We start from the raw sequence: 12,114 nt of genomic DNA, 5'->3' as shown, positions 1-12,114 counted from the left end.
CGATTTCTGTTCTCATCCTGAAGCAAAGTTCTTAACCTGAAGCACTATTTCTGGGTTAGCGGTGTAACCTGAAGCGTATGTAACCCAAGTTACCACTGTATCTCAAACGTTCTTGTTTAATATTTTTGCTTATTCCCAGGCGGGGTTCCTACTTCCCCATTTTAATTGTTCAGTCTTTCCCCATCACCTCTGTTCTTTTACATCCTACCCATAGGATCTGGCATTCATGGAGACACCTTGAGCTGCTTGGATTCTCTTAGAAATAAATGCTGCTTTAAAAAAATGTGTAATAAACCTCAGGACTTAGTCAAGAAGGTAACTGCAACAGGGCAGAAGGAGCATCGATTTTTGAGACTGTTTCCATTTTTGTGTGTTGATGGGTCCCTGGTTCACTGTAGGTTTCGTCATCTTGATCCTCGCACAACGGCTTTCAATTTTTGTGATTCCGAAATGTCCAGACCAGGGATTGGTGCTATGTGAGGTTCCCCCAAATAATCCCCTCTATTATTATTTCCCCCACCTAGCACAAGTTCTGGAAACCTGAAGTCCACTGTGCACCTATGTGCAGGTATTTGTTTATTCCATAATCTAATAAAGTCCAAGCTCACCCAGTACACAAATGTGGAGGTTGAAATTCAGCCTTTAGATAAATCAGATTTGCACAGAAGAGCAGGCAAAAAATGGGAAAATATGTGTGTTGTTCTATGCTGGGCACAGATTTGGAGTTACTCGAATAAAAGGCTGCTGCTTCCTTCCCTTTCGTTTCCCAGTTTCTAAAGCTGCAGATAAAACCTTATAAATGTTTGTAATGTGGAAAGAGATTCGTTCTGCTTTACATAACATTATCATCTATCTATCTATACATGGGAAGCACTTGGAGCAGACAGGACATAAACACACCAACAAATGTTGTAATAACAAATACTGCCATTTAGCACTACCTGGTAAATGGAATCTGAACCACAAATATAGGAACTATACAAATTATCCATCTGTGATCTACCAATGATCTAATGTATCAGTCCCACAATCTATGCATTTTCTCCGCAAAAGTGTTGCCTCTTTTTAAAATCTAGGTTACCTCTTAAAGGTAACGTAGCATGAGCATATGGATCGATTTGTAACTGACAAGACAATATAGATAACTGAAATTGGCACAGGGTCGTTCTTTTTTCCATACCTGGACTCATCCAAAAAGGGGTGTTAAGTACGACACCTCTGTGTTTAGTGTGCTGGGATACTCGGGGAGAAAGAACCAATTGCTTGTGTGTTCTGGCAAATATGCCTCACTGGTACAGACTGATGTCTGGAAAAAATGAATCCTCCTTCCAGTATAGGCGCCGACATTTTTTTTAAGTGTTAAAGAATGCAGAGAAGTACCCCAAAGAAAAGTCTGGAATAATGGATTGATCTTTTAAAAATATGCTTGGGGAATGTTTGGAAACAAACACGCCACCATGGGCTCCTATTTAATAAATATTGTATGCCGGATTCAGCTAAGTAGTTGCACTAGGACAGGGGTCTGCAACCCGCGGCTCCGGAGCCGCATGTGGCTCTTTTACATCTTTGCCGCGGCTCCGGGGCGGATACTAGCGAGGAGAGGAGGCGCATTGTGCGCCCCGACACTCCTCACTGTGGCAGGCGCTGTAGTGGCTGTGACGTCGCATGTGGGCGGTGCGTGCATTAGTCACGCACCGTCCCGACGTCACCTTCCCGCCCGCTGTCAGATCGCGGCTCCGGAGATATATTTGTTTTAAATGTCGCAATGGTTTTGCGGCTCCCAGTTGTTGTTTTTTCTTCGGAAACGGGTCCAAGTGGCTCTTTTTGTCTTAAAGGTTGCAGACCCCTGCACTAGGAGGATCCAGCACAAGTCCTGTTAGTACAAAGGGCCTTCCCCCTTTCATTCCCTTCCCCCAATGGCTCTGGGGAGGTCAGGGGAAACCGAGAAGAGTGTGCATGGGGGGGGGGGGTCATTTCACATGGGAAGCAGAAATGTTGTTTCAGAACACAACACTGAATTCCATCCATTATTTGGGGTGGGATGGTGCCTCTGGTGGGGGACATGTCTCTCTCCTTATGGGGTAGTTTGTCCACCTTTGGTCCCCAAACTGCACTCAGCTCTCACCTGTGGCTCCTACAAGCTGTCAGCATGCGACAGCAGCCACACCTGGGGAAATGGCTTCACCTGGCCAGCTAAACCAGGTGAGAGGAGCCGATGGGTCTCAAACCCTCAGTGAGTTAGGGGCTTCCCCTACATGTGAAGACAGGCTCTGGCAGATGGAGCGTTGAGACCAAGAGGGGAGCCAACAGTCAAGGTTTCTGCACATGTTGCAGGGGGAAGTGAGAGAAGAAGAAGAGTTTGGATTTGATATCCCACTTTATCACTACCTGAAGGAGTCTCAAAGCGGCTAACATTCTCCTTTCCCTTCCTCCCCCACAACAAACACTCTGTGAGGTGAGTGGGGCTGAGAGACTTCAGAGAAGTGTGACTGGCCCAAGGTCACCCAGCAGCTGCATGTGGAGGAGCGGGGAATCGAACCGGGTTCACCAGATTACGAGTCCACCGCTCTTAACCACTACACCACACAGGTGGGGCTTGTCCATCTGGGAAGGGAGACCATTGAGGAGAAGGAAAACACTCATCCTAAACCTCCGCTGCCGTGTGGGATACCTTCAGGAGAAGAAAAGGTATCGGGAGCAAACCCTACATGAGTCCAGAGTGGAGTCCCGAAGACGGTTGGATGGCGCCTTGTACTCCTTCGGGCAACGTCTTACTCTGCTTTCCTTTGGACCCCATCAGCGAGGCCAAGAGTGGGGTCTTGTCATCTGGGCAGCCCAGGACCCCCAGACACACTGCCCAGGCTAGTGCAGCAGTTTGACTTCATCACAGAGATGCACCCCACTGTTTCTTGAGACAGCTCATGTTTTTCTATTCCGCTCCCAGAATTAACTAACTGAGCAAATCTAGGATGCTTGTGTTATGACTTGGGCACAGTCACTCTTTTTCCTTGAAGCGTCACTTAATTGTCACAGAATTTTCTGCATTTCCTTTCCATCGAACCTCAATATTTTCATTTTTCTTTGTACACCCACATGTGTATACAGGCAACACCCCATTTGATACGATACGATAATCTTTACTGTCATTGTCCCATACAGAACAACAAAATTGGGAAAAAAAATCTACATAAGACATTCAAAACCAACAAGCCTGCTATCCCAGCTATCCCAACCTGGTTAGCCCCCTAAAAACTCTTGATACCCCATTTTTAAAATACAATATACTCCCATAGAGACTCCTTACACTGCATTTAAAACCAAAATCGCATTTGGATAGAAACTGTTTCTCAGGCGGCTAGTCCTAGTCTTTATAACCCTGTACCTTCTTCCAGAAGGCAGAAGCTGAAAGAGATCATTTCCGGTGTGTACACTATCCTGCGCTATCTCTGCAGCTTTCTTATAGCACCTGGAAGCATAGATTTGATCCAAGGTGGGAAGAGTGCACCCAGTTATTCTCTCTGCAGTCATTACAACCCTGGGCAGCATTGTTTTTTCCCTGACCGTGCAGCTCCCAAACCACACACACAGACCACCTGTTCAAAGCAGGTGTATACCATTTTAGAAGTGGGTGCAACTGGGTGTGGTGGGCTTACCTGTGCACTGTTAACATGCCTGATGACCTGGAATGGAACCCCCACAAAAATTGAGGGGTGTATGTGCACAAATTGGGGGAGTGCCTCCTGACCGAGATAAAACCATGTCACTGATGATGTGAACTTTAGGCCATAAAAGCTTATGCCTCAATAAATTGGTTTCAGTCTTTCAGGTGCCAGAAAAGTCTTGCCCCTCACGGCTACCCTCATTCTTGAAACTAACAAATGCACATCAATACAGACATTTATACCAGATACAGCTAACCATCTTCACTGATCCACTGATACGAGGTAAGGCTGCCACTCGCACTGAAGCTTTTCTCACATTCCACATGTTTACCTCGCTTTGCCCCTGTGTGGGTTCTCTGATGTGTACTGAGATTCCCTCGACGACTGAAGCTTTTCCCACATTCCGCGCATTCGAAAGGTTTCTCCCCTGTGTGGGTCGTCTGATGTCTGTGAAGGCTTCCGCCCGTGCTGAAACTTTTCCCGCACTCCGCACATTTGTAGGGCTTCTCACCCGTGTGCGTTCTTTCATGTTTCGTCAGGTGTGTCCTCTGGCCGAAATTCTTCCCACACTCAGCACATTGAAAGGGCTTCTCCCCTGTGTGAGTCGTTTGGTGTCTGTTAAGGCTTCCGCTCGTGCTGAAGGTCTTCCCACACTCCGCACATTTATAGGGCCTCTCTCCTGTGTGAGTTCTTTGATGTAAAGTAAGCTGCTGGCTCTCAATGAAGCTCTTTCCACACTCCATGCACTTATAGGGCTTCTCTCCCGTGTGGGTTCTCTGATGGGAAAGAAGGCTCCCACTACGACTGAAGCTTTTCCCACACGCCATGCATTTATAAGGTTTCGCCCCGGTGTGAGTTTTCTGATGTGACGTAAGATTATAGCTTTGGCGGAAGCTTTTCCCGCACTCCAGGCACTTATATGGCTTTCCCCCCGTGTGAGTTATTTCATGCGCAGTCAGACTTTTGCCGTCAATGAAGCTTTTCCCACACACAACACACTCATATGGTTTCTCCCCTGAGTGAATTATTTGCAGAGAATTAAGGCTTCCGCTACTGATGAACCTCTTTCTACACGCCACACATTTATAAGGTTTCTCCTCTGTGTGGGTTTCGGGATGTGTGTTAAAGGGGCTGCCGGAAGCAAAACACTTCCCGCAGTCCACACATGCGTACATTTTCTCCCTTGTGTGGATTCTCTGATGCGCATGAAGGCTTCCGCTGTGGATGAAGTTCTTTCCACATTCCAGGCACTTATACGGTTTTTCGCCCGTGTGAGTCCTTCTGTGTGTATGAAGACTTCCACTGTTGCTGAAGCTCTTTCCGCAGTCCGTACACTTGTATGGTTTCTCCCCTGTATGAATTCTTTCATGGGTAGTGAGGCTTCCGCTATCGCTGAAGGCTTTTCCGCACTGTGTGCATTTATAGGGTTTCTCCCCAGTGTGAGTTCTCTGATGAACGGTAAGATGGTGACTGTGACCAAAGCTCTTTCCACATTCCAGGCACTCGTATGGTTTCTCCCCTGTGTGGGTTCTACAATGCCTGCTCAAGTTTGATTTATCTTTGAATGTTTTCCCACACTCCGGGCATTTTTCTTTTTTATTTCCTTTCTGATCTGCCTGTGGGATTAGGAGTTTGTGGACACTGGCACCCTGAGAAGCAGAGAATCTCTTCCTCCCTGCCTTTGGTTGGTTCCCCATGTGCTTTTTCCATCCCCTTTGAATACCAAGCTCCTTCCCCACTGAATGCTTGGCCGTTTCTGATGACACCTCAGATGGCTCCACAGAATTCTCACTGTCCTTCTGTCTGAGGCCTGCATGCAGAAAAGAAAAACTTCATGTTAGGAATTCAAGGCAGAAATCTCATCGGGGGACTGAGTCAAATTAGCCATTTCTCTAATGACAACCGTTTCAACATTTTCCCCATTCTTCTCTGTGCACGCTACTGAAATCTAGCTTACAACAGGCACTCAGCTGTATTCCTCTGCAACATTTTGCATGATTATTTCCAAAAGCTTTATTCCAAAGTTCACTACAATGCCCAAGCCCTGGTGCTTACCAGGTGCACTATTTGAAAGCAAAATAATAATAACAAAAGAATAAAACCAGTTTATTTACTGGTAAAAATATTTTATAGAATCATGGAAGGGATCCCAATGGTCATCTAGCCCAACCCCAGTGATGCATTAATACTGTTCATAGCCATCCCTCCCAGGGCTCGAACCACCAACCTTCTGGTTAACAGCCAGATGCACTATGTTCCATGCTGGGACCCCTCCATTGTGGTGGCAAATACCGTATTTTTCGCTCTATAACACACACCTGACCATAACACGCACATCGTTTTTAGAGGAGGAAAACAAGGAAAAAAATTCTGAATGAAACAGTGGATGTATCATTTTTGTGCTTCATGCTGTGGCCACAGACATGTGATCTGATGGTGAATTTGGGGTAGCTCAATGCAAAGATCCTGAGGATCCATGTGGATCCATGCTTTTTAACCACATTTTTGCACCATTGCAGCCCCAGGCAACAGTGGGTGTGTGATTTTTGGGGGGCAGGCTGCTATGTGATCTGATGGTGAATTTGGGGTGGCCCAATGCAAAGATCCTGAGGATCCATGTGGATCCATGCTTTTTAACCACATTTTTGCACCATTGCAGCCCCAGGCAACAGTGGGTGTGTGATTTTAGGGGGGCAGGCTGCTATGTGATCTGATGGTGAATTTGGGGTGGCCCAATGCAAAGATCCTGAGGATCCATGTGGATCCATGCTTTGTAACTACATTTTAAGTGGGGAGTGAAGGAAAAACACAGAAGGGACAAGAGAGCGGTGTGCAGAGAAGCAGCTGGCTAAGAAAGCAGGAGAGGGATTTTACGGGAGGGAAGAAAGAAAGGCAAAAGTTTCCACAAACCGAAGCCAGCTTTCTCTCTCCTCCTGCATGTTTTCTGGCTGCCTGCGAGGAGCACGGAGAGGAATTAGAAGGAAAGACCTCTGCTTTCCCCTCTGCTTGCCTGGAGGGGAGGGGATTTGCCTGCTCTTTGTTCCGTTTGAGCAAACACAGCAACGAAACAGAGGAGGGTGGGCAGTAAGACCCTGAGGCAGAATGCAGGAAAGCAACCACTTCCTCTTTTCAGGTTTCCCTCTCCGACACAACGCACGGTTGATTTTTGCTGATTTTTGTTCCTGCGCTCCCCTAATCGGCTCCAGGGACCCCCCCCACACACATTCGCTCCATAACACGCACAGACATTTCCCCTTCCTTTTTAGGAGAAAAAATCTGCGTGTAATAGAGAGAAAAATACGGTACTCAGAACAGGAGTTCCCCCTCTCCAACCTCAATCAGCCAAAGAGATCTTTACCCACAGAGTCCAGATTCCCACAACTCTCCATCGTGGCTTCCTAGTACAAAGCTCTGTGGCCTGGATCCGGGAGATTTTACTCCCCCTTGGCGAAATACGCAGTCACCTTCTTCTCTGCTGAAAGAAAGGAGGATTCTTCATTCAAGGTAGTTTCCTCCACGTGTACCACTGCTCCCGCTTTGAACAGTGGACAATGAATAAGCAAGACACACCCATAAGCCAAGCAGGGGGAAACTCACAAAGCTGCTGAGAGAGTCTTGTATTGTACAGTCATACCTCGGGATAAAGTCGCTTCGGGTTAAATCTTTTCAGGTTGCGTTCTGCGGTGACCCGGAATTAACGGAACGGGTTACTTCCGGGTTTCGCCACTCATGCATGCGCAGACACTCAGAATGACGTCATGCGCATGCGCAGATGTGGTGAATCATGACCCGCGCACACGCGGGTTCCGTTCTGCTCGTGATGCGAACGGGGCTCCGGAACGGATCCCGCTCGCATCCAGAGGTACCACTGTAATTGCATTATATTGCATTGTATTGTATTTTTCCCAATAGTGTGGAGGCTTATGAAGAATGCAGCAACTGGATTCTTACAACCAGATTCAACCAGGGGGGGGAATGTTTGGTTTGGTCTGTGTTTTTTTTTTTTTAATATTTCTGTATTTCTATTTCTTTATCTTTTTTTACTTTTTGTTTCTTCTGTATTTTTTTGTTTTTTGGAAAATTAATTAAATAATAACTAAAAAATGAAATGGTCAAGGCTGATCCTGCAGATGGGAAAGGGGAAGCGTTTGCAGCGCCAAATGTGAACAGAAAGAGGAATATTCTGTCAGTTCCTGAACCCCTCCCTGCATACGAACACATCGTGACCCAGAAGGAAGGCCCCCAGCTGCCTCCTCCATCTCTCCCCACGAGTCCCTTCCCTTACCTGAGGCGTCGGCTGGATTTTGCGCTTCAGCCCAAAGAAGAGATGATCTAGGTGGGACCTCTGATGGCATCACAGTGGCTGTGGGGGAGACGGAGGAAGCATGAATCCTATGCCAGTTTCCTTGCCAGGTGTGGCTGGACTACAGCTCCCATCGCCTTTCACCATTTGTGATGATGGCTGGGGCTGATGGGAGTTGTAGTCCAGCCACAATCTGGAGAGCACCAGTTTGGTGAAGGCTAGGGAGCACTCCCAGACGCAAGGAAAAGCAAGCCACAGGCATAAAAGCTAAGCAGGTGTTCTCCTGCTCTGGAGGGCAGGATCTGTACCAATGGAGTTAAGTTACACGAAAGGAGATTCCGACTCAACATCAGGAAGAACTTTCTGACAGTAAGAGCTGTTCGGCAGTGGGACAGTCTTCCTCAGGAGCTGGTGGACTCTCCTTCCTTGGAGGTTTTGAAGCAGAGGTTCATAGAATCATAGAACAGTAGAACTGGAAGGGACCCCAAGGGTAATCTAGTCCAACCCCCTGCAATGCAGGAATATTTCACCCAATGTGGGGCTCAAACCCAAAACCCTGAGATTAAGAGTCCCATGTTCTACTGACTGAGCTATCCCAGCTCATTTGTCACAGATGCTTCAGCTGAGATTCCTGCATTGCAGGGGGTTGGACTAGATGACCCCTGGGGTTGCCTACCAACTCTACCTGGTCTGCCCCGCAGAGGACCTTAAGGTCCATGAATAACCATAGTTTAGAGGTCCCGGGCCCTAAGGAAGTCAGATTATCCTCCACCAGGGCCAGGGCCTTCTCGGTGATGGCTCCGACCTGGTGGAATGCTCTGTCCCATGAGACCAGGGCCCTGCAGGATTTAACTTCCTTCCGCAGGGCCTGTAAGACAGAGCTATTCCGCCTGGCTTTCAATTTGAACTTAGCCTGATCTTTTATTCCGCTTCCTTCCCTTTTTATGAAGATTGCCCACTATGGGATCCCACAGCTAATTCTCCCCTTTTCTCCTCACTGGCCCAAGTAGGACTAATTTAGCCCCTAAATTGATTTTTGAATTCTGAATTTATTGTTATTCACGTTTTATACTGTATTTTATGCTGTTTTTTTGTTGCATCAATTGAGTATTTTAAATTTGTTGTTAGCCGCCCTGAGCCCAGTTTTCTGAACTGGGAAGAGCGGGGTATAAATTAAAAAATATTATTTATTATTATTATTATTATTATTATTATTACTTCCAACCATCAAAGGAAGAGAGACCCCTGAACACGCTTGTTGTTGTTTAGTCGTTTAGTCATGTCCAACTCTTCGTGACCCCATGGACCAGAGAACGCCAGGCACTGAACTGGGAAGGGCGGGGTATAAATAATAATAATAATAATAATAATAATAATAATAATAATAATAATAATTACCATACTATGATTCTAGGTGCAAAGCGCACCAGATCCGAACTCTCTTTCCTAGCGGGTCTGAGCCAGCCTATCCCTGGGAGAGGGAAAGCAAGTATTTCAACAAATCATCTGGGAGGGATTCTTGCATCGCAGCGGGGCTGGACTAGATGCCCTTCGGGGGTCCCTTCCAACTCTACAAATGGCATGATTCTGCAGTCCTCCCATCTTCTGGCCCGGGGTTAGTGGAGGGAGATCTGAATGAGAAGGGAGGGCAGGAAGACAATGCAATGCGGGAGCGGGGCTTGGAGGGCAGACCCCCTTTGCAGCTGGAGGAGCTCGGAGTCTTTTTTTTTTGGGAGGGGAGTCTTTTTCACCTCCCTCTCTCCCCCCACCTCGCAAGCAGGGCTGATTCCCAGGCACCCTCTTCTTTCCCCCAACCCACACATTCCCCACGCGAATGAATGACGGGCGGGGAGGCGGGGCTGTTGCTTCAAAGGGGATCGTGCAATGGAATCTTGACAGATATTTGGATCCCCTTTCGGATTGCACAGATCACGACCCCCTCCCGCCACCTGCGAGTCTAAGAGAGGAGTTAGACTTTCCATTTCTCTGCAAAAAGGGAAAATTCTCCCCGTTCCCTCCTGCCCCTCCCAATCCATCCCTCCAGTGTCGCCCAGTCCTCCCAAGTTATTCATTTTTTGGGGGGGTCTTGTCTTTTTCTGCATAAACACACCCTTCCTTCCTTCCTTCCTTCCCTCTCTCCCTCCTGCTGAATCTCACCTGGCCTGTCTTCCTTTCCCTGGGATGCGAAAGGAGGCGAAGGGACCATTGTCTTGCAATTCCACCCTCACTCCCACACGTGGGGAAAACTTCCTGCCTCTCTAGGAACCACAGCTCAGTTCCTAAGTTCTTTGGAGGACTGAGTTGGCAGGAGCTGCCTTCAAGGTCCCCCCCAAGAAATCACAGCTGTGTGTCTTTCTCACACACACGCAGATCAGACCCTCCAAGTGCCCCTATTTTCCAGGGACAGCCCCAGATTTTCAGGTTTCTGATTTCTTTCCTTAAAGTAAAGGTAAAGAGACCCCTGACCATTAGGTCCAGTTGTGACCGACTCTGGGGTTGCGGCGCTCATCTCGCTTTATTGGCCGAGGGAGCCGGCATTTGTCCGTAGAGTTTCCAGGTCATGTGGCCAGCATGACTAAGCTGCTTCTGGCGAACCAGAGCAGTGCATGGAAATGCCGTTTACCTTCCCACTGGAGTGGTACCTATTTATCTACTTGCACTTTGACGTGCTTTCGAACTGCTAGGTTGGCAGGAGCAGGGACCGAGCAACGGGAGCTCACCCCGTCTCGGGGATTCGAACCGACGACCTTCTGATCGGCAAGTTCTAGGCTGTGTGGTTTAACCCACAGTGCCACCCGCGTCCCGCTTTCTTTCCTTAGGATGTCCCTATTTTCATCAGATAAATGTTGGAGGGTATGGCGTTACACCACCCGCAAGCTAAGGACATAAATAATTGGCAGACATCTCAAGGCAGCCCTGTATGGGGAAGTGCTTTTTTTAATGTTTAATGTTGTCTTGAGGGTATGGAGTGGTTTGATACCGAATCCAATGATTCACAGGGACATTGGACTTCCCCCTCCTTGGAGGTCCTAAAGCGCAGACCAGAGAGCTGTAGAATCATAGAAGTGTTGTTATAAGAATTTTATAAATGTTCATAACTGTATATATAAACCACATGTCTGAAACCCCACAGAAAAAGTCCTGAAACTATTTTGTCCCTCCCAAATTGACCTCAAATATTTCTCTGCAAAGTCGAAGGAAAATTGAAAAGCCTCCCCATTGTCTTTTCGTTCACAAATCCTGTCTTAAGGGTATGTCTGTGTATGAATAGGGTGAGCCTATAACCTGGCTCAGGAACTAAGTATTTATCATTACAAAAGACTAGCCAGGCTCCCCAGGTAATCCAGTCAAGTGACCATTAACAGGTAACCTGCCAGACAGGAGATAATCAAAGCACTCAGATTTCTGTTGTAGACCGCCTTTTCTCTGATGTAGGTATGATGTATCTGGGGGGTGGTCTTGGACTCCAGGGCGGGCAATTTAAAATGTCTATATAAGGGCAGGCACACTTAGGTTCTGGGTCCTCCTGCTTGTGAGGGGAGCACCCTGTTGCAACAACTTTAATAAAGATCAGGCTTACTAGCTGCTTTCCTTCTCAATATTCTCTGGCCTCTGTTATTTTCTCCTACTGATAGGGAACCCACGTAAGGACTCTATACAGGCCCTTGGATACCCCATAACGGAAAAAGGGCAGATTTTGTTTACAACACCGTAGAGTTGGAAAGGGACCCCCAGGGTCATCTAGTCCAACCCCCTGCATTGCAGGAATCTCAACTGAAGCTGTGAGGAGAACCTGAGCTTACCGGGTTAAACAGCTCAGAGTTTACTGACCCTTTGTCTCTCTCTACTTTCGCTTTTGAGGAGAGTGGACCTGTTTTCACAGTCTGCTGTAAATAAAACTGCTTTTAGCTGCTAAGATCCCAAGTGGACTTTATTTAAGCACACTGAAGCATGCACTGGAGTTTTTTGAAGCTTTCTCTTACCGCTGCTGATCTTTGCTTTTGCTCAGAGCATCGGAATGTGGACTTTGGAATGCAGAGGCCTGGCAAGAGATTGCGCAACGAAAGCGGGCCGGACGCCAGGCTTATCTGAGCAATAAATCTTCTTTCAGAGAAGCATCCATGACAGATGGCCACCCAACCTCTGCTT

General features: G+C 47.4%; 1 protein-coding gene across 6 annotated transcripts; it reads right to left on the bottom strand.

The window, feature by feature from the left end:
• Positions 1-3,116: 3,116 nt before the first annotated feature.
• Positions 3,117-10,295, bottom strand: LOC114592471 (uncharacterized). Of its 6 annotated transcripts, XM_077923278.1 has the most exons (4): positions 10,123-10,140; positions 7,948-8,025; positions 7,021-7,134; positions 3,117-5,472 (listed from the first exon to the last, which is right to left on the bottom strand). In XM_077923278.1, exons 3-4 carry the CDS (start codon positions 7,049-7,051, stop codon positions 3,914-3,916), a joined length of 1,590 nt encoding a protein of 529 aa, XP_077779404.1. In that variant the 5' UTR covers positions 7,052-7,134; positions 7,948-8,025; positions 10,123-10,140; the 3' UTR covers positions 3,117-3,913. The 6 variants fall into 6 exon arrangements, 5 of the variants coding, with proteins under 5 accessions (XP_077779404.1, XP_077779402.1, XP_077779405.1 ...); XM_077923276.1 differs by lacking the exon at positions 7,021-7,134 and having other exon boundaries at positions 10,123-10,295; XM_077923279.1 differs by lacking the exon at positions 10,123-10,140 and having other exon boundaries at positions 7,021-7,137.
• Between the last annotated feature and the right edge of the window lie 1,819 nt (positions 10,296-12,114).

This window comes from Podarcis muralis, chromosome 2 (assembly GCF_964188315.1).
Source record: "Podarcis muralis chromosome 2, rPodMur119.hap1.1, whole genome shotgun sequence".
Lineage (NCBI taxonomy): Eukaryota > Metazoa > Chordata > Lepidosauria > Squamata > Lacertidae > Podarcis > Podarcis muralis.
The sequence above is the reverse complement of the archived record's forward strand: the minus strand, read 5'-3'. Positions and strand labels throughout refer to the sequence as shown.

What these genes read in the sequence shown, in the direction of transcription:
- LOC114592471 (XM_077923276.1), bottom strand. Translation starts at nt 10,171, where the DNA reads ATGGTCCCTTCGCCTCCTTTCGCATCCCAGGGAAAGGAAGACAGGCCA. An exon ending in GGGAAAGGAAGACAGGCCAG is followed by an intron (nt 8,026 to 10,122) that starts GTGAGATTCAGC and finishes TCTCCCCCACAG; the next exon opens with CCACTGTGATGCCATCAGAG. An exon ending in AAATCCAGCCGACGCCTCAG is followed by an intron (nt 5,473 to 7,947) that starts GTAAGGGAAGGG and finishes TTCTGCATGCAG; the next exon opens with GCCTCAGACAGAAGGACAGT.